Below are 23,630 nucleotides of genomic sequence, written 5' to 3'. Positions count from 1 at the left end.
TATTCATTCTTATGGTAATTTTAGAAGTGTATTTATCAAATGGTTAACTTTCACTTATTTATATGGTAAACTTTCACCCATTAATAAATACACTTAAAAAAATCCCAAATTAATGCATAGAAAGTGGTGATTTTTTTTCTATGGCACGCTCTAATCTCACATTTTGATAATTCTGCTCCTTTGTGCCCGATGAAGCTTTTCTATACGAAAAGTACTAAATAAGTAATAAAGTTACAGACTTTCAATTGAGCTAGATGGAGTTCGTGTACGGAGAGACAGCAGTGTAACTGGTGGTAAATGGAGAAATCGAAGCAGTATAATGAATGTATCATTGGTGGAACGCAATTCTTAACAGGAAGTGATTGTTTGTCTACTTAGAATCGTGAGTCAGTATCAGAGGTAATGGTGCATATGCTAAGTGAAATATTAACTCAGGTATTGAGGGAACCAGTGCATTATCTGCTTTTTATAGCCCCCAAAGTTATAACCTCAAAAACTAACATTTTTGTTATTCGCAAAGACTCTCCCTTAGGTGAATGAAAACTATCCAGCCACAGAAAGTTTTGGAATATTACATTTTCATACTGTGATGATCTACTGTTTTTAATCTTTTCTATTTTGGGTATTATTATTTGATTATTTTTGCTTGCTACTAATTTTGATTGTTTTTGTTTTTAATGGATAATGTATTTTAGTAAGGTCATATTAGTTTATAAATGTTATGCAAGTCAGGGTATTGGCTATATTTTTTTATTTAATTTTAATTGTAGACTGGCCAACCACAGGGGATTATTTTTTATGAATTACTTAATATTATTCTAATAAATTGACACTAAAAACCCCACCATATATTTTTCTAATTGAACTATTAAGGGCCTCCAGATTTCTGGAGGAGTGCCTTAAAGGAAAACTATACCCCCAAAATGAACACTTAAGCAACAGATAGTTCATATCATATTAAGTGGCATATTAAAGAATCTCACCAAACTGGAATATATATTTAAGTAAATCATGCCCTTTTACATCTCTTGCCTTGAGCCACCATTTCGTGATGGTCTCTGTGCTGTCTCAGAGATCACCTGACCAGAAATACTTCAACTCTAACTGTAACAGGAAGAAGTGTTGAAGCAAAAGACACAACTCTGTCTGTTAATTGGCTCATGTGACCTAACATGTATGGTTTGTTTGTGAGTACAGTGAATCCTACGATCCCAGGGGGCGGCCCTTATTTTTTAAAATGGCAATTTTCTATTTTTGATTACCCAATGGCACATACTACTAGAAAAGTGTATTATTATGAAAATGGTTTATTTACATGAAGCTGGGTTTTACATATGAGCTGTTTTATGCAATATCTTTTTATAGAGACCTACATTGTTTGGGGGGTATAGTTTTCCTTTAAAGGGGGCTTGAGGCAAAAGATTTGTGAAGAGAGTGGTCAATTTATATTATAACTCTTATCTTTTGATAAGAATTCTTTTGTTTTCCTTTTTGTCTGTAATAATAAAGTTAGAATGAATCCAAGATGGGGGCAAAATATTCTATTGTTTTTTATGTTTAGTTGTTTTAAAAGCCTTAAGAAATGGTTCTTTAAATGAAAAAAAAAAACCACAGGAAGTCAGCATAAACACTGCAATATCTGCGTGTGCTCTTGTTTCCTTTTCTGAATCTGCAGAAATATGTACTATCCCATATGTCATTTATAATTCCAATGAACCACACCTTCTGCTCTGTAATAGACCATTTTATACTAGCTGGCTTATAACAATGGCACTCTCTAGACCTCCTTTATATTTCAGTCTGATTAATGACTCCGAAACAGAGATAGATGTGTTTGACAGAGACCATGGTAGTTGATTGATCAGAAAATATTCCTTCATTATTCTTGGTTTAGTCCGCAACCTGTCTGTTCTATAGGTAGAGGTCTACATGACTTATAATGTTATGCTCTAACTATAAACAGATTATGTCATTGAATGATTAGCCAAACATCAGGTGAATACTTATGCTTAACAAGGTGTGAGCACTTTGGTTAAAATGTGCTTACCATATAATTTCCTTTGTCCCCCCCATAAAAGGCATTCTTACCTCTGTGTCTAGTCTAGTTAAACCCATGTTAAAGCAGTTAAAATCATGAGTACTCATCATGGGAATTAAACGGCAAAAGACAAGCCTTTAATCTCTCCTGGGATGCACTGTAGCCTGTTACCTCCTGGATAGAAAAGCACACAGTCCATGTGTGCTCCTCTTTGCCTTTTATCAGCTTTATAATCATTTTGTTGCAAATTAAAGGAAGATTTACTGCAAATAACCTTGTGAAGGTCACAAATCAGTAATGCTCATCAACCTGGCTGCTCATACAATTCAAGTGCTTGTCCCAATAATCTGCTGATTTTTCCCAATAATATGCTGTCAGTTTTACGGTTTTGTCCTGACATAATCTTGACAAACATTCATTTTTATTTCTGTTGTATAGGTCTTGCTGCATATATTTTAGGAGGTCACAGCATTCAATATACAAAGTCAAATGTGCATAACAGCTGGTCAGCTGGTGAGAGTTTATATGTAACAAAAGAAATAGGACATGGTTAAGTGAAAACATATAATTACATTACATTTTATGTTTTCTGTCATTGCAGAGGGTTTTATGAACTGGAAGATCTGCCAAAATGGTATATAATTATCTCTTTGTTTCATTTTTAATAAAGCTTTTAATTCAAAGATAGAATTTTAATCCTAGATCATACACAAGCCTAAAATTTAAATGAGGTTGTTAAGAAAAAAAATGAATTAAATTAATGGGGTGACGAAACTACTTTCCAGAATGAATTGTAAAGCAATCAAGCATCAAAGTGTGTCACTGCTGAGGCTGTTGCCATGACAGTCAGAAGCAGTTTCTCTGATCTCAGTCAAAAGAATATTCCTTATACTGATTGATAGCTTGTTGCTGCACTTTTGCTGTATGCGATTGTGATAACAGCATTTAGCAATTACTGGTAATGTCAAACAGATGTTTCTTCCTTCCAATAACTAGTTTCAGACAAGATAAAAGAGCAACTGCAGGTGTACTAATATAACATATTTACAGGCATTACCTTTATACAGGGCCAGAACTAGGAGTAGGCAGAAGAGGCACATGCTTAGGCGCTAGGCACACATCTCTTCTGATGCCTTCCCCTAGTTCAGACCCTTGTGTCCTTAAGCTGTGGCTGCAGTTCTTTCTGAACGCAGAGTGTGCGCTCTTCTGTGCAAGCACACTCGCACTCGCTTCCGTTTCTTCGGCGCATGCGCACTCACTTCTTCAGCTCTTCTGCACATGCGCACTCACGCTTCCTCTGCGTGAATGGTGTGGCAGGCGACTTAGTTGGCCAGGTTGCCTACTTGGCCTGGAAATACTGTAGAACCAGGAAAACACTGTCTAGGGTGCTTTCCTCCATGGTGACATTTTTTTATTATGAAAACACTTTGCTTGAAAAGTTTTATGTACAAAAACAAAGGAGCAGATGCACTAAAGGGCGAAGTGGCCATCACTAGTGAATATTCGTCAGAAATCCAATCCGCAGGGATATTGCCAATTCACTAACAGGGACAGATGACAATTTCGCTAGCATAAGAGACCGTCACTAGCATTTGTTCGCACTCTATCACCAGGTGACTTTTCGCTCTGGCAAATGGTCGTTGCTCCACAAATTCACAAAAGTGTGGATTTTACTGAACCTTACCTCTTGGACATTTGTAATAAAAAGTGGCCACTTTAAATTGACAAACTTAAGACTACTAGTCAATCAAACAAATGCATTAACTGTGGAGGGAGCAAACAGCACCTCAGTATTATGCTGCAAAGATTAGTTAGACATTAAACTTTGAAATTAGTCATTGATATTGCATGTGCCCTTATGGTGGGACACTGTAGGTGTTTAGAGTATATAACAGGGCTGGGATCTGTTATTTGGAATGCTAGGGACCTGGCGGTTTCCTTAAGGCTACTAAAACCATTTAAATAAATAAAAACATGAGTATCGTTTTGCCGTTAGTATACATTTACAGCCACTTTTTACAGTATATTCAGATTTTTTTTTTACAGTTATAGAATATTCTACCTTTCTGGTGAACAACATGTGTTTGCTTTGTAGCTAGGGATGCCACCTTTTCTTATATTTTTTACCGGCTGGTGGGGGCGGGAATAAAAGGGGCGGGCCGTGACGTCAAAAGGGGTGGGCTGTGATGTCAAAAGGGGTGGGCCACAGTGTGGAGAAGAGAAGACTGAGGAGAAAAGATAAGTTACAGGGGATTGGGGGCAGTCCGAGGGCTCTTTTTGAAGGGTATTACAAATTTACCGGCAGCTACATTGCCGGTAAATTTGTAATACAGGCCTCGGGCTTGGCATTATCCCCAACAGGGCATTTATTTCAAGTAGAGTAAAGAAAATTAATTAATGTTGTGCACTTCAACTATTATTTAAATGGTGTAAGGGGGTTGGGATGAATGGGGTGAACAAGTAATTTGACATGTATGAACAGTGGTGACCAGCAAGATCTCTGCAACTCGGTGTTCCTGAATGGCATAGAGAAAATGCCATAAAAATTTGAGTGCACTCATGCAGTTGTGAAGTGACCAGACATGGTAGCCAATAAATCAGGGGCCTTTTGGGCTAGGGTATGGGGGAGTAAGAGACATTTTTGAACATTATGTGAGTGGTTAGGGAATATGACCAGTGTGCATCCCCCTTTTGTAAATTGGGGGTTAATTCTACTAAGGAACCTATTTATGATGTTATGTAAAATTGTGTGAAATAAATGGCGAATTTATCAAGGTGTGTTTTATTTTATACCCTGCGAACTCCAGATTTTTGTGTTCTGTGCTGAATTTTGTTGCCGTTTCTTTACAGCGCTTAATAAATCTGCCCCTGAATGTGCAGCTACACTTTAGTATCAAAATGGTCTGTTTGTTCTAGATGCATTAGTAATGCAGCAAGAGTTAAATGACTTATTAGTCTGTTTCCTAGTAGGTTCATTTGTCCACAACAAAATATCTGAGGAAACAAGGCAATGAAGAATGTAATCCCGTTTACAACAGGGTCTTTTCTTTAATGTCATAGGGGGTGATATAAATGTTGACCATCAGCTCCTCCTAAAGAGATTAAAAGAAAACAATTTCTGTGGATAATTCATTATAAGGATTGCAGCTTCTTCTATTGCTCTGCTATCAGTGTTTTCAATGAATGTTTCTGTATGACAAGAAACCATTTGCCTCTGGTGCACAAAGAAATCCATACCATAATCACACCAGCAGTTTCTAGGAAATCAATAACTTATCTGTCTATCATTTGAGCCTTAATAGACAGAGCTCGATCAATGACATGCAGGTTTTGAATGTCAGCTAATGTTTAATGTGCATTGGTAAAAAAAGAATTCCCAGCTGTAACTTCTAATGAACAAACAAGTACAGCAAATTAAACCATTAAAAACATATTACATATTTTAATGCTAAGGGGGTTTATTCTGCTACAAGTCTGGGTTTTGGTATATTTATATTTTATTGAATTAATACCACCCTTTACAGCAATAAAGTACAACAGTTCTTGGAATTTTTTTATTTGTGTACAATATTTAAAATCTGTAACTATGTGGATGTTTGATCATGCTACTATAATTCCTAGCATGCTAGAGGCATAATATAACGGGTCCTGTTTAATGCATTAGCTAATACAGGGAATATCAAAAAGAACTATATAGGGCTGCCAAACTTGATATGCTCTCTGCTGTATGTGTAAACACCAGCACTTAGGGTAAGTCCACACTGGGCGTTTTGGGGAGATTTGGTCGACTGGCGACTAATGGCTTCGTTTTTGTGGCTAAAATGAAAAAAACGCAGGCGCTAATCACACGCGGCGATTCGTTTTCCAAAGTCGCCCCGAAGTTTCCTCGTGAGGCAACTTCAGGAGACTTCGGAAAACAACCGCCGCGTGTGATTCGCGGCAGCGTTTTTTCATTTTAGCCAGCGCAGAGTCAGGGAAGGCATTTGGGGAGATTGCTCGCCCCAAAACGCCCTGTGTGGCCAGACCCTTACTCAGGAAATCTCCTGATACCTTTAAAAATGAACTTTAAAAATAACACATGTATACAGTATATAATATGTGATATAACCATGTTGTTGACCTTTCAAACACTCCAGTTCAGTAGTTTTCAGATCGTAGACCAGAAATACAGACTTGCTCTTCAATTGTTTTTTTATTTTTGAGAGTTTTTCAAATATTGAAGATTAAAGTAATATTTTTCACCTTCTCATGTCCCCCTGGAGATGCTCTGGAGGGGGGTCACTGATACATTAGTTGATACATTTTATTAAATGCAGCTGTTATAATTGATACAATAGTTATTGTCATTCTACATTCAGTGCTGCTAAAAAAAAAGTATCAACTAATGTAGCAAATTGTAACAGTTCAGAGCCCACCTCTGGATTATCGAGCTGCCAGACTGAAACACCGAAGAGAGGAACATTAAAGTTTATTCTTCAATTTCAGAAAAACTGCCCACAATAAAAAATAGAAAGCCATTTTATTTCTGCGTACCATCTGTTGCACTAATATGATGTAAATAACCTGGAGACAAATGGCAGCCTTGCAATTCCATACATATTTGTGCAGGAATGTAAAACAGCCTACCATAACTGTGCAGGCTAAAATAACATTAATCCACATAAACACACTACTGGTACTATACCATTCACTACTTCCACTAAGTTGCAATGGGCAGACATTGTTGCTCATAGAATGGCTCTGCATCCACCTAAGCGCATGCAGTGCCTGCATAGACATGTACGCTGCAAAAGTTTGTATGTTCTCCCTGTGTTTCCCCTTATCAGACAAACCGCGAGGTCAGAGATTAATTTATTTTAGTAGGCAAATGCAAGCTTATCAAGTTTCCATTATATCCTATTATTATTCCATTTATTTGTGAAAGCTTAGCTGATCAACATGTTGTGATTAGCATTTTTGCGTATCTTGCCTGGTTATAATATGGCCTGTCTGTGTACAAATATGTGCAAACTCCTTGGTGCTACATAAAAGTAATCTTTGATGTAAAATGTATAAGTTGTTTGCACAATATAAATGTTCTGTGCATGGGGTAATACAGAAAAGTTTTGTAGAAATATCTGTTGTAAATCAAAAAGTCCCATGCACTGGCCTTCCTGAATGTATATGTACGTCACTCACTCTTTATTTAATGATCTGCCTGGGTTAGTAAGCACTACACCCTTTGCACAATTTCTCTAGGGTAGTTTGAATATAGAATATTATTGAATTATGTACTCTCTTCACTGTAATAACGGCCAATCCAGGCCAGGGATTTTATGCATAAAGCTATATACATTATCTTGATGGCAAGTTTTTGGTATTTTTTAGAAAGCCTAATAAACTTTAGAGTTAGCATTTTGGGTGTTATAAGGGCAAAGTAAATGAAAGGTTTATATGAAAAATATGCCTGGTTAGGAAGCAACTAATGATCAGAACATTTGCCATAGGCTTTACAGACAGTATAAGCAAATTTATTGATTGGACTGGCCTCTTTACAATGAACTGTACTGGGAAACTCAAAATCCCAGAGTAATAACCATTTCATGTTATTAAAGAGGTTTTCATTGACAGGTGAGTTTGTGGTAATTTACTATTTGAATGGAATTTGGTTGTGCATAGAGTTGTCATTTGTGCAAAGTAAGCCCGATTCAAGATGATGATGAATTGACAGATACAGTTAGATAAGTAAATGCCTCAGGAACAATTTTCGTGCCAGCCCAGCTTTTAAGAATGTGCTCAGGGGGCTTTCAACTCTTTATCAAGGTTTTGTGTCAATACCAAACTACTGTAAGACATACATACAGCAGGGGAAAATATGAGACTATCCTTTGAATATATGGATATGTGATTAACATATCTGAGATGCACCAAAACAGGTAAAAATGATTAATAAACATTAGAAAGGACCTTGAAGAACCCATATAGGAATGGGAAAGTGTGTCAGAAGCGTATTGGCCTGTGCATGGGGCCTTCCAAGGGGGTCTATGACCTATATCTGGTCCATGCCCTGATGGCCTGCTTGTCCTGCATTGTAATCTGATCCTTTGGCACTTGGGCCCCCCTCACGGAGGTACATTGGTAAAAGAGCTGTACGTTAAGTGACCTCAGACAAGCAGATCTTTACATGTATGGCCAGCTTTTTCATTTAATTGCTGTGAGATACCTGACAGAGGCAGAGAAGAACATTTTACAATACTACTACTATCGCAGAGATTTAAACTGTCAGTTTCAACTTTAAGGAATGTAATCAGGAAATGGAAGGCCACAGGCACAGTTGCTGTAAAACCCAGGTCTGGCAGGCCAAGAAAAATACAAAAGCAGCATATGCGGAGGATTGTGAGAATGGTTACAGACAACCCAAAGATCACCTCCAAAGACCTGCAAGAACATCTTGCTGCAGATGGAGTATCTGTACATCGTTCTACAATTCAGCGCAATTTGACAAAGAACATTTTTATGGCAGGGTGATGAGAAAGAAGCCCTTTCTGCACTCACACCACAAACAGAGTCTCTTGTTGTATGCAAAAGCTTATTTAGACAAGTCACAGTCATTTTGGAACAAAGTGCTTTGGACTGATAAGACATAAATTGAGTCATTTGGTCATAACAAAAAGCACTTTGCATGGCAGAAGAAGAACACTGCATTCCAAGAAAAACACCTGCTACCTACTGTCAAATTTGGTGGAGGTTCCATCATGCTGAGGGGCTGTGTGGCTAGTTTAGGGACTGGGGTCCATGTTAAAGCCGAGGGTCGGATGAATTCAACCCAATATTCTTCAGGATGATGTTCAAGCCTCAGTCACAAAGTTGAAGTTACGCAGTGGTTAGATATTCCAACAAGACAATGACCCTAAACACACTTCAAAATCTACAAATGCATTTATGCAGAGGGAGAAGTACAATATTCTGGAATGGCCGTCACAGTCCCCCAACTTGAATATCATCGAAAATCTATGGGATGATTTGAAGCAGTCTATCCATGCTAGGCAGCTATCAAATTGAACTGAACTGGAGAGATTTTGTATGGACGAATGGTAAAAAATACCTCCACCCAGAATCCAGACACTCACCAAAGGCTATAAAAGGCATCTAGAGGCTGTTACATTTGCTCAACGTGGCTCAAAGGAGGCTCAACTAAGTATTAATGTAATATCTCTGTTGGGGGTGCTCAAATTTATGGACCTGTTTAATTTTGTTATGATGCATATTGCATATTTTCTGTTATTCCCATAAACTGATGAAATACTACTGTTTTCATAAGACATGTTATATATTAAAAGGAAGTTGCTACTTTGAAAGCCCACTCAGCCAATGATAAACAAAACTCCAAAGAATTAAGAGGGTTTCCCAAACTTTTTCATATGACTGTATACATTTTATAAAGAATAATTGTAACTAAATATTTTTTTCAAATAAAAGGTGTATTGTAACAGCTGGCTAATAGAACAATAATGCAGTTTACCCTTATTCTCATGGAGCAATATATGTAACAATCTTACTTTCTAGAAAATCTTGGTGCTGAAAAACACCAAATTACATATTATTAAAAATGAACACACATTATTATTATTATGGAACCACTATGTTTTTTATACATGCCCCATGTAAGTATTACTTAGAAATCAACTTTTAATTTCCTACATATAATAACAATATTCTTGGTATATATATAGTGGGAAAGTTTAGTAAAAACTGTTTACAAATTACAGAATGCATATTTGTGCGTATTTTCTCAGTATTGCTGCCCTTCAACTGTTACTACATGACCATGAAAACTGTGTATTTAATCTAACGTATTATTTCCAATATAACAGTATATTGAATAAAACCTTGCTTTACAACCAACATCTGATATAAAAAAGATATAATTGCTGGTGAAATAGAATTAATTTAACTGCACATATTTTAGAGGATGTCCTGGTGCATAGGAGAATAAACATGCTGAACTTGGATCTTTGCTGAAAAACTGCATGACATACAATACATTAAAATAAAGTGTCCATGTGATTAAGATTCTAATATTTCATGCACTTGGCCATGCTAGGCTAATTTATAATTCATGAATGGGAAATGAATCAGCACATTTCACTTCTGTTCTGCACTTCTACACTTCTATTAATGAATTAATAATAAATTAGAGGAGGAACCTCTCTTATTTATGAATAGATGCAATTGCTAAAAGGAAATAAGCAAAGTCATTTAAAAATGATACATGTGCTTGAATTACATTCTTAATGCTTCATTCATACAAGTTACATTGCCAGAAATGCAAGTTAAATGAAAAAGAATTCCAAAGACTTATCTTGATACAAGAAGTAGCCAGAAAGTCCCAGCATTATTAGCTTGTGAATAACTCTCTTGAAGAAACCACCATACCATGTACAGAAATTAGCATTAGGCAAGATATATCATTATAGACTGTCCATCCTAAGGTTTGGCTTATTGACAATACAGTACAGGGCATATTTATCAAGGGTCGAATTTCGACCATCGAATAGGGTAGTTCGACATTCGAAGTCGAAGTATTTTTAAAATCGTATGATCGTAAGATGAAATCCTTTGAAACGAATGATTTGAGCATTTTAATCGTACGATTTTACCAAAAATCCTTCGATTTCTCACAACTTGCCCAAACACTCAAGATAGGTTATAGGAGGTCCCCCATAGGCTAAACAACAATTCGGCAGGTTTAAGATGGCGAAGTGTCGAAGTCTAACTTTTTTAAAGAGACAGTACTTTGATTTTCCAAGTCAAAGTTTTTCACTTTGAATCGAAGTCGAATTTGGCCTATTCAATGGTCGAAGAATCCAAAAATTACTTTGAAATTCGAAGTTTTTGAAATTCTAAAATTCACTTCGACCCTTAGTAAATGTGCCCCTACGTGTTTCATGCAATGTTCAACTTCTAACTGGCCTCTGCCTGTACCTCTTTCCTGCAACCTTACTATTAGTTTTGTTATCCTTTACTTTTTATTTCCCAGTTGGACAGAAACAATGTAATGTCTCCTCCCACCGCATGTCATATTATAATCATTGGTTACCACTGTTACATTAGAAACCTCATGAATGACAAATGCACAATCACAACCACACTCAAAATCCACCACTCCCTTTTGTTCTCTTCTCACTCCCATGTACCACACAGGCACACACAATTGCAAAAAGCTGCCTCAGTGTTGTTTATTTACTACGGATAATGTTTGAAAAGTTGTTTAGAGTTGAATTTCAGCTTTTACAGGTAAATGTAATAATGAGTAGCAAACTCTAGCCTCACCTCAGTCCACATTTAACTGAGCAGTTATGGATTTGAGGCACCACAGAAAACCTCCCTGAATAAATAATTGTGTGGTAGGCACATACCCCCTGCCCTGTCTTGGTTCTGACACCTATGATGGATGCAGTGGCGTAACTAGATATTACTGGGCCCCACAGCAAATTATTTTTCAGGCCCCCAAAATGTTTTGGGGTTGACTTGTTTCTCCAATATTTATTGAAATTTTATATGAATTAGGGCCCATGGGGCCCCTATACCTCCTGGGCCCCCCTGCAGCCGCAGGGTCTGCTTCCTCTATAGTTACGCCCATGGATGGATGGCTGATCCAAATCTACCAATAAAGAGCAACTTCCCTGTGCAAGATTATTCAAAATGGGCAGAAAAATTGGTGAATGCAAATTCTGCATATAAAAAATATATTGACAAATAATATATTTTTAAAAAATCTCTCTATCCCCTGATTCAATATTCTACTTTCTCATCATCAGAATAATATGCCACCAGTGAAATAATCACCATTATTCAGACCAAATGAAATCAGTCTGAATCAATTCACTTATGACTATTTTGTATTACTTTTTTTACTCATTTTCTTACATACTATATGTGGTGTTGATACAAATGGCCTTCAGGTGTCACTGTCTACATGAGTTACTGTGCATACTTCCTGTCAGCTTAAAAGTGAAAGTGAAAGCTTACTGTTGTGTAATGCCTGCATGACTCTGCTAATAAAGCACTGTTATACTCTACTTATCCTCTGCTACCCAAAACATAACAAATGCGACGAGGATGGCTCTTCTACCTCTGCAGCAGCCTGCACCTTTTCTCCCAAATCCTGGTGAGCCTAGCATTCCTTTTACTGCTTGGATTTGTATGTTTGAAAATTACATTATTGCTGCTTACCAAGGGGAGATTTCTGCTGCTAGAAAGAGTGCTTTACTTATTCACTGCCTGGGAGCAGAATTCTATACATTACCATTACCTGATGATACTTATGAAACTGCTCTTACTGCTATAAAGAACTTTTTCGTGCCAAGAGTAAATGTGGTTGCTGAAAGATAAATTCCGCCAACGTGGACAACGTAATGGCGAATCCACAGAACAATTTGTAGCAGGATTGAGAGAGCTGGTTGTTACCTGTGAGTTTTGGAACCTAACAGATGAAATGCTTTGTGACCAAATAGTGGAAAAAACAAACTCACCTCGCATTAGAGAGAGACTGCTCCTAGAGCAGGATTTAACCCTTGCAAAGGCTATTATAGTTGCTAGCCAAATTGAAACAGCAGTGGCAGAGGCTAATACTCTCAGTAAGGGAGCTGCTGGGAATGTACAGATTGTGAATTCAGCATTGTGGCCTAATAATGCACAGTTTCTGTTTCTATACTACCAAAGGATATTTTCTTGAAATACTTTACAAAAGATCTGCTTGTTGCTCCTGCCCTGAAACTGGTCAGTTACTTAAAGGTTCCAATCCCTGTGCTTGGTTGCTTGCCAGTGACTGTACAATTTGAATCAAATACTGCAAAATGTGACTTTTACATTGTGAAGAAGGGTAATGCTATACTTGGAAGGGATCTCTTTGCTGCATTAAACCTACAATTGGTTGATGGTCTCATTACTACATCACCAGTACCTGCCACACAGCCAGTGTCTAAAATTTCACCACAAAGCAACACTTCATTGGGTTGTGCAAAGAACTTTGTACACAAAGTTAAGTTGAGACCAGCTGTAAAACCAGTACCATTCCCTGATTCAGCATGGGAAAAACTTGCTATTGATATTGTCTGTCCTTTTACAGATGCTCCTATACTACAGATTTGCTATAACCTTGATGGACTATTACAGTAAATGGACAGAAGTTGCATTTGTTTCTCATATAACATCAGCTTCAGTGATAACATTTCTGTCTACAGTCTTCAGCAGAGAAGGTAATCCAAAGGGGTTAATATCAGACAATGGACCACAGTTTGTCTCATATGAGTTTGTATCCTTTCTGAGAGAGAGGAATATTGTGCATAGGAAATCTTCAGTGTTTACCCACAAGCAAATGGAGAAATCCAGCGATTCAACAGAAGTCTGAAAGAAGCACTACAGACAGCAAATCTTACTGGGAAATCTTGGAAAATATTTACAACAGAGTTCCTATATAACTACAGAGCAACGCGCCATGCAACAACCCAATCATCTCCACCTGAATTATTACATGGCAGACAGATGCCAACTAAGTTACATGTGGCTTACATCAAACTTCCACAAAATACTGTGCCTACAAAATCATCTACTGCTGACATTGTGAAACATCAACAAGCCAAATGCAAGGCTTATACTGACAGAAAACACTTTCAGCCTGGATCTTTAGTCAGAATTAAGAAACCAGGAATACTGAAACAAGGTCAATCTAAATTTACTACATCACTTGAAGTGAGATGCCAAACATGTTTATACAAATGGCCTGCAGGTGTCACTGTCTACATGAGTTACTGTGCATACTTCCTGTCAGCTTAAAAGTGAAAACTTACTGTTGTGTAATGCCTGCATAACTCTGCTAATAAAGCACTGTTATACTCTACTCATCCTCAGCTACCCAAAACATAACACTATACATTATCCCACTGTTCATACAGAAATTAAACACTTTTTTCAGATTCCTTTGTATTGCCATTTTCTGAAATTTCCTTCCCTTTTCTCTTGTACAAATTTCCATTTTCTACATCCCTCTTCTATAGCCTGCTTGATACCTGATATATTTCATATGATGTGCCTTGTGCACTTTTTCATCTCCAGTTTGTGCCTGTATGTTAGCCTCCAATCCAATTAGACTGTAAGCTCTATGGGGTAGGGGTCTCCTTCCCACTGTGTCTCTTATCACATAGAACTTTAGCTCTTTGTCCTGATAAGAATTCTGTGTAAATGTATTTGTCTTCCCCATGTATACTTTTGTATATATTGTATGTATGTGCTTTTATGCATTGTACAGCAATGTGGCGCCTTAACAGCACTTTAAAATTGCTATACATACACGCATACATACAAGATGTGTTACACTGCAGCAAAAAAAATTAATATATGTACCTAAATGGGAACTAAAAACATTGAAATCAGAAAGGTTGTGGTTTAGTTCCCTTTTAAATTTTCCAACTTCACCCTTACGCAAGTATGCCAATTCCATTTTGAGGGAAGAAAATACAATCATAGTAATTAGGCAATACCATTTCTCACTGGACACTGGATCAGTTATCATATAATTATATTAAATAGGTCTTACATTGTGAACAACCTTTGTTGATAAAAACTTGTCTAGCAAGTTCTTTAGTTCCATTTACAATCCCACAACTTAATACCACTATTTCTTTTTTAACTTTCAATGGATGGCACCTTTTTCTGAAAAGGGAAACCTTCTTTTAGAATTTGGGGGTAGCAGTTGCCAGCTCTGCATTTTATTAACATTTGCCATGTGTCCTTTTACTTTTTCATTTGCACACAGGGTGCTAAGGCTATTTTATTTGTCACATATACACACAATTATAGGTATTTTTAGTTCAAACAGAAGCACAAAGTATACAGTATATGGAATCTACAGATCATTTATTTAAATGCTTATAATCATACCAGGAAGATCGTTTTTGTTATCAGTTAAATATCTAGAGATATCTAAACAAGCTGGACACTTGTTTTTCCTATTTTAAATGCACAAGACCTAATAAATTGCTGATTGGTTGCTAAGGTCTGCTACTCTGGAGCAAATCTATACCATTTTAATTAATGAGCCGAGGCAAATGTCCCCTGGCAGGTTGGTCTGGAGACTGAAATGCTTAGAAGCAAATGAAGGCCCAAAAGGGAAAAGAGGCACACACAAATGTGATATTACCAGTTCTTTTGGAACACCCTTCAGATTATTACAGTTTAACAGAAATACATTATGTGCTAAAGCACCAGAACTTTAGCCCCTGAAAGAGAACTTCTTCAACAATATCCCAGTTCTCAAAATATATACCGGTAAACAGCATTTCAGTAATATATGAATGCTCAAAGTAGTGTAGATTAGCAGTGAGTATTTTTGCAAGAGGAGACATTAATGTGCATAATGCAGCCATGCAAAGCAATAAAAGTCTGGGAAGCACTACTGGTAATGGGTGATTGGTAAAGGTTCCACTATATTAATTTCTTTTCTTTTACGGACAAGAGGAACATCAGTGATCTTGCAACTTTCTACAGCTGTAGTTCTACCAGTGGTATATGCTGATTTACAAAAACTATGCTCTACAACTTAAAGAAGTTAACTGTTAATCGGTATCAATATCGCAATGAAATAAAATTATTTTAACACATGTATTTGGATGCATGTTGACAAACCCTACAATTAACAGTCAGTTGATTTGGTGAGTTGTCTGAATAAGAGTGCAGTTTGTTCAAATAAAAAAAATAGCACTATCCTTAATATTGAAGGAGTACTACAGTCATTTTCTAAACTGGCAAAGGCTACTATGGATCTAAAATTCTTTCTATGAAAAAAAGAGATGTTCTATAATCTGCCGGACTGCCTCTCTGCCCTTTGTCTGGTACAATATCTCATCATAATCATCAGAAGAAGCATAATGTTCACAAAGATCATTGACTTTCCTTTGTGAAAATACTATTTAGACTGGCTCATTGACCTTAAAAATACATGGGAATAAAATCACAATCTTCTGTTGCAGCAGCCAGAAAGATTTAATTGCTTTTTTCATAAAAGGAATATCATTTTATGCACTAGTTAACAGCTGTTCTCTAGTTTTAAATTCAGTAATAAAAATGGTTTCCATTTATTGTCAACATGGCAATTAGCTGTAAGTAGATAAGCAGAATGTAGTTCTTCAATACTGAAATCATAAAAGCAGCAAACAGAACTAATTTATAATGTGACTTTATATTTTTTCATTAATTCTACTGTCTACTTTCTGGTTTACTATCTGTAAACCAGGGAAAAATATAATGTACCCCTAAAATTTATAAGCTTATGACATGTAGACCTCAGCTTCTACTGAACTACAATATGCCTTATCATAGGGTGTTAAAGATTGTAGTACAGCTACAACTAGGGAGGAGCAGGCTCAACACACCTGATATTAGAAGTCACCTTGGAATCCTGTGATCAGCATGGGAATATGAGGCTAAAGGCCAACTGGTTGCCAAACTTGAAACACAAACCAGTACTTCTGTATTAATAAGTATTTTGCCTGCAGCCTCGTACCTTATTATGTTTACAGTAGTCCTTGGTGACTTCAAATATCTTTAGCATTTACAGAAAAGATCATATTATCCCATATATTATTAAAGTTTACTGCACCTGTTTTGCCAAAGAAAGAATAAAATTGCACTCCCTCAAGCCAAAATACCTGTGGATAATAAAATGCAGTGTCATCTACACTGTGAGAATATTAGGTTAGTGAGAGTTTAAATCACTGCAATTCCTCTTGCATCTCAGAGTTGTGCTGGAATTGTTACAGGGATTACAGCAATATAAGAAAACATGGTGAAGTACAAATAGGAGTTAAGGAGGTAATTAAAAAAAAAGAAAGTAACCAAATCATTACAGCACCTGCCTTTGTTATGAATGTGCTTTCATTCTGCCAAAACAAAACACACTGGACATGAAAGATGTAGAGTTATTGGAAACTGCCGAAAGGGGCTACATAACCAGACTTCTTCAGACAACCTGTTTCACTCCATTGCCTTTTACTAGCTGCGGCGACAAGAGGTTAATAGCCCACAGCAGAAACCTAAATGCAGACAATGTCCTGCCTGGAATTTATAAAAGAAGTAATAGCATTGTACACAGTAATATAAAAATAATATAATAGCAGGGTGATCAAAAGCAAGGCAATTTAAATAAAATAAACAGATATTTCCTTACAAATGGAGAGACTGCCTTACAACAGTATTCAAACTGGTAATCAATTCGCTCATTTTACTCAATAACCAGTACTATGAAACTGTATTCTGTGAAATTTTTAGCGTTACCTCAGTAATTGGCTTAATATAATATAACATGTTAGGTAGATCATTTTATCAATAACAATGTAAAGACATTGTGCATATTTATGTGACAGTTATGTAAATACCATAATAGAAAGGTAGTTAGCGCTGCAATTTAGTAGCGTTAGGTATATGAAATGAAATTAGGTAATAATCATTTTTTGTGCTATTGACATGCATTCGTTTTAGGACAGTAAGCTGATATCTAAACACTTATTTGTAATGTTTTCCCTTACTCTTTTACAGAACAAGGGGTTGGCAAAACTGAAATGAAAGTGCTTTCAAGAACTGAAAATAAAAGACGAGGATTTCAAAAGATAACTCCCTTTCTCCTTACTGCATTACAGGAACTACAGATAATATCAGACACTAGCAACACAGTTATTTCATGTTTTCTGTCAAGCACCATCATAGTAGGCCTGCTGTCTCCATCCAGATCTGTGTCTTTTTACTACTGTTGCAGTAGTGTCGCCATGCATGTGACTAATATGCTTGAACAAACTACAGACTTATGATTTGTAGCAGGATACTGTAATTCCCATTGGCAATGTTAGATTTAGCAGCAGCTGGTCATTCTACCTGCCTGCAAGTTTAGCTATATGTGCCAAAATCAAACCAGAATAATTTCCAATTCTGACACAACTTACTTATAATAAATGATTCCATGTAACATGTGGCACCTCACTATTCTGTATTGTTCATGCAGTTGCATAGTATTGTAGCAAAGTACTTTACAGTACAACTTTATTAGACTGCCTTAAATAAAGTCACTAGTGTAAAGAGACCCAAAGAAATATAAAGAGCTATTAATGAATGTGAAAACTGCTGTGACTGCTGCTGTGATTAAAAACAAGTGCCTAATCTGGGTCCCTAACTATAGAAACTATAATCCTACTGCATGAGGCATACCTTTGGGACCCTGTACCCAAGAAACAAATCTCATGTATGTATAAAGGATCAATGAGCTCCTAAATTGCACAAAGACAAGACACCAATAGAATGCTATAATTCTTCAACTAAATGCAGATAAATGGGGCCATGCCAAGTATGACCTCTATAGGTTTCTTAAATACACAAAGGAAAAAATGGTCCAATTTAGAATTATACACCTGACCTACTAAATAACCTTGAAACTGAAAGCGATTTGATGTGCTCTGTATGCCAACTGCCCTGAATGCCAAACCTAGACATGATCTGGGACTGATCTATGGCGCAAGCATATTGGTCCAAAATGATCACCTACAATTCTCCTGCTCCAGGAAATGTCCCCTGAGTTGGGCTTATTGGAACTAGTGGACAGTTTAACTCCACTGAACAAAACCATACTATAAAATGAATGAGGAATTAGTCTCAAATTCAAAACAGTAGATCCACCTGATTTACAAGAGGTTCTTTTAATTGAGCTAAAATATGTACCCAGGGGGTGTCTACACATATTGAGGTACAGAAAAAGGTTCCACTCCCTTTAGTTTCTCTGAACTCCACCAATTCATAAAAAAAACTCTCATGTCTCTAAGACACTCCACATACTGTATATAATGCATCATAATGGCTACTCGAAAAGGGTAAACACCAACCACTTATTTGATATATATAACACATCAACATGAAATTAGATGTGTGATGCTTATTATAGAATGTCTTGATGTTAAAGCATACTGATTATTTGAAGATTTGTAAAATTTTACAACATGAAAGATACAACCTTAAAAAAAAATACTACTAATACTAAATACTAGTAAAACGACGTAGCTTCAGATGAGGGCCAGCATAAAAAGCCTCACTAATGACCACTATCCTCTTAGGTAATATAGGTGAAAACCAATAAATATTTATGATAGCATATGATTGGGTTCCAAGCACCTTGTTCTTTTTGACACAAATGTGTGGCAATTACATGGTCCAACCAGTTGCATCCACGAGTTAATATTTGGTTCTGTAACATGTCCCATAGGATAGAAGGTTAATATTAATGCATGTAGAGATGCTCTACCATGAGATGCTAACCTTTATTGCATAATCATGCTACCAGAGAGAACTTACAAATATTTTATTTTTTTATATTTCATTACCCATCTTCACATATAATGTGCTATATTATGTTCCAGTAAATTGGCTGCGAACCCATACTGCCATAATTTGAGTTGTGTGCTAGTTATCAGTGTAAAACAGATAGGGTTGCTGCAAACTAATTTGCATGTATCCCATATTTGATTCATTAGATCATTTCCCCAAATACAATTTTCAGAACCACTACAAACAACACTAGTCAAACACATTCAAAATGTTTCCTAAACAGCCTGAGAATAACAATGTGTACAATGACAAACAAGCCTGGCTATTTCCCTGCTAGCTGTTTGAGCTCCTTGTTTAAGACCTACCCATGATCAGTTTCAGCTATGAGAAATATTCAGTTCTAAGTTTCTAAAACATGTGCAAATATACATATGTGATTGTTACTAGAGGCCCTACTTACAGAAATACATGCATTTCATTTTAGTGTTTAGTATGTTGGGCAATGGAAGCATGTGAAATTATGCCTTTAGAATATACCTAAAGCTTCCACACTTCTTCCTGTTACAGTTAGAGCTGTAGAATTTTTGGTCAGGTGATCTCTGAGGCAGCACAGAGATCATCACAAAATGATGGTTCAAGGCAAGAGATGTAAAAGTGTAATATTTACTTAAATATATATTCCAGTTTCGTAAGATTTTTTGGTATGCCACTTAATTTGATTTAAATGATCTGTTGCTTAAATATTCATTTTGGGGGTATAGTTTTCCTTTAAAGGACAATTCACTTTCATAAGCAAAACTGTTAACACCTAAAACATTGCACTAAAACTCCCAGAAATGTGTATAAACTTTCATAACCTGCCAAATTTTGTAAAATGGACATGGTTATTAGGGGTGTGTGGCCATAAAATGGGTGTCGCCAAAACCTTAATTTTTCAAATGTTGGGAGGTATGCCTGACTCCAGAAACAATTTTGCAAGCAAAATGATCAAAGAAAATTAACACACAAAGCTAACATGAATATCGTTACACTGTTTCAAGAGTCATACCCAAAGAACAGAAAGGTATAAACAAATACTGCTTTTGGCTGCAAATACATTTACGTGTAACTTTAAAACCAATGAAAACCATTGAAAAAACTGTTTTTGGTTTGAGGACCCCTTTAAAAGTTGAAATAACAGTCAATGTGGGTTTATTACAATGTGTGGAGCCTGCAGCTGTACTATTAACACAATAAAAAACACATATTAATATCAGAAGGATAAGAGTATCTGCACCCATGAATAGGCAGGTTCATTTTTCATAACAGGTGCATCCACTGCTAGGTAACTACATACTGCTGACACTGACATCATTTCAAAGAATGCAAAACTCTATTGTTGGCAGACAATATATGTTCTCCACAAAACAGAGATTATAAATTGTTCCTATTATATAGGAGCCCACATGGAATACATGTAAATTCCATTTTGTGTTTGTTGCTAGATTATAAATGTAAAGAAAACTGTTCCTTAAATTACGGCTGCATTCCTTCATGTGTCTACCCCCCACAGCCACTAAATGGAAAGGCAGTTTTTCAGGTACAGATCCAAACAGGTGCGAAGGGTAAGAACATTTCATGAACAAATTATAACTTCCTACTACAGAAATGCATACCATCTCTAAATTCCTTCATCTGCTACCATTCATTTGTAGACTGTCAGGGAATGGCAGTATATTTATTACCCCAGGACTATCCTTGGAGCATACGCACAACATCTTTGGTATAAGAGGGGATGAGTATAATGGGAATTGCCAATACAAAACAAATGTTATGTTGTGCTTTGTAATAATACATTTTATAAGCTTGGTGCTACTTTTGCCTGTACAGGTATGGGATCCATTATATGGAAACCCGTTATCCAGAAAGCTCAGAATAACTTAATGGCTCCCAATAGATTCCATTTTAGCCAAATAATGCAAATTTTTAAATATGATTTGCTTTTTCTCTTCAGTCATAAAACAGTACCTTGCACTTAATTTAAACTAAGACATTCATTTTTATTGGAAGCAGAGTCTTTTGGGGTTATTTACATGATTTTCTAGAAGAATTTAGGTATAAAGATCCAAATTACAGAAACAACCCAAGGTCCTAAGCATTCTGGTCCTATACCTGTACTACATATGTGTACAGACTACCTATAAGCACATATAGCATGTAGAATCACAAAATATGCTGTCAAGTGTAGGTCCCTCATGGATATAGAGAACACCAGTTCCTGACATTCTGTCTATATACTGTATGTGTATTGTAATTAACTAGATTATGACCATGGTTATGTGGAGATAGCCTTACCAATCTGCAGAGACACATATTAAACTGTTCTGCAAGATGACAAGAAAATGCAATAACTTAAAGGGGTAATTGATAATAGGTGTCCAATGGTGTTAAACTAAGCTCCTAAGATCTGGCCACTTGCAATTCCCTATACAAAAACCTCTCTCAAACACAAAAGGTCTGCAGTGGTGAATGTAAATCAAAATCCACATATTTTACTTCGCTGAGTAGCGGAATTATTGATGTTTGATACCCTCCAACTTATAAACCAGAAGCACATCTGGGGCACCTGAGCAGCATCTCCATCACAGCATCAGTGTGGCACAATTGACCAGCACGTAAGGTACCAATGGACACTTCAAATCTGCCACCCAAGCACTTCATGTCCCTTCCAAAGCCGAACATGCTGCTCTGAAATACCCAGCACACCCACTTCTCTCCACACACTGACAATAAGCATTTATTTTCCAGAGAATATAATGAGATATCCAGAAGAGAACGTGTTAATGGCTCTCATTGAAAACTGCAACCTAAAGCTTTTCACCATTAACCTTCAGTGCTCCTTCACCCTGGGGGATTTAACTGTTTCTTGCGATGCTGCATATAGCTTTTATGTGTTGTCTAGGTGATGAAATCAGATTCCCCTGATCTATAATAGTTAATTGTCAGCACAGTAGAAACATTTGATATTGATAACCAAGAACCCAATTAACCACATAATAGTGGTAATAAAAGCAATATCATAAACACAAGCACCTTTTGCCTAAGGCCATATATTAACCTAATTAGACATAAAGAGTAATGGCTAACCCCTTCTGGCATATGTCATTTGTATGATAGAAAAGCAAAAGCATGAGGTATGGCAATGATTGTCATGTTGCTGTTAGTAATAGTGAGTGACACTATATTCCCTTGTATCAGTGAAAGACACATTAGGTGATAAGGGTTATGGCAGCTTCACAGTTCAGGTACCTTCAGAGATGTACAAATCCTAACTAAACCGATTGCTGCTCATTTTGCCAAATATCAAAGAGCGGAACACTAATATAAATATTGCACTAACCCTAAGAAGCAATTGAGCAGTACTGATAACAAGGAAATGCTCCCATATAGAGAATACTATAGAGATATTGCAGCTGCTACCCCGGCACTATCTCAGCAGCACCCCAGCAACTTAGCCCTAGTCACATGACCTCACTGACCCGCTCCTGTTATTGGGGCACAGAAAGAAGCACATTGTAAGCTGAGGAAACGAAGTCAGTTTTGTAAGCGCGTAAAACCTACCTTGGCTCTCATTGGAGACAGAAGTCCTTCCATTTTGGTCTGTTGCAAATAAATAATCCTATCCTTTCAGCGTAGAACGTTTGATCCCTATTCAGTCATCCCGAGCTTGTAACAAACCAAGAAGCCAAAGCGCACGGAGCCACCTGCTAAACCAGTCGTTCCCAATGAACAACCTCTCTCCGACTCGCTTCGCACTCCCCGCTTCCCACAGACTGCTCTACATTCCCAGCAGCACAGCCACTGACAGACCATCCCCGCCTTACGTAATGTGACACAGGGCAGGTATCCCAGCAACCGAGATGCGCTCTCACGGGAGTGGGGCGGAAGGTGCGCTCATAGTCCCGCACTGGGGATGAAGCACTCACTGTTACTGACTGCTGACGTGCAGCGCCATATTATATATATATGTTTGGTGCCTGTACATGGAGCCTTTATTCTCCCCCCCACACACACAATGTCTTTTTAAGATTTGGCTTTATAGGGTGGGTAACTGCAGGTACAACAAAATATTCGGGCCCCCTGGACCCCACCCACACCGGTGCCCAAGACCCACCCCCAGATCCCACCCACTCCATCCAAGCCCCACTCCATCCCACCCAAAGACCACACAGACATCAGCGCTAAAAAAGTAACCTCCCCCACAAACAAG

The 23,630-nt window shown here is 37.1% G+C and overlaps 1 protein-coding gene across 1 annotated transcript in view; it reads right to left on the bottom strand.

Moving 5' to 3' along the window:
* Positions 1-23,143, bottom strand: part of frmd4a.L (FERM domain containing 4A L homeolog) — a 233,586-nt gene extending 210,443 nt beyond the window's left edge. Inside the window, exon 1 of the mRNA XM_018252720.2 lies at positions 22,982-23,143. Coding sequence (XP_018108209.1) covers positions 22,982-23,014 — 33 coding nt within the window. The 5' untranslated portion in view covers positions 23,015-23,143. The remainder of the gene's footprint in view (positions 1-22,981) is intronic.
* Positions 23,144-23,630: the final 487 nt, after the last annotated feature.

The sequence above is a fragment of the Xenopus laevis genome, chromosome 3L (assembly GCF_017654675.1).
Source record: "Xenopus laevis strain J_2021 chromosome 3L, Xenopus_laevis_v10.1, whole genome shotgun sequence".
Classification (NCBI taxonomy): Eukaryota; Metazoa; Chordata; class Amphibia; order Anura; family Pipidae; genus Xenopus; species Xenopus laevis.
The sequence above is the reverse complement of the archived record's forward strand: the minus strand, read 5'-3'. Positions and strand labels throughout refer to the sequence as shown.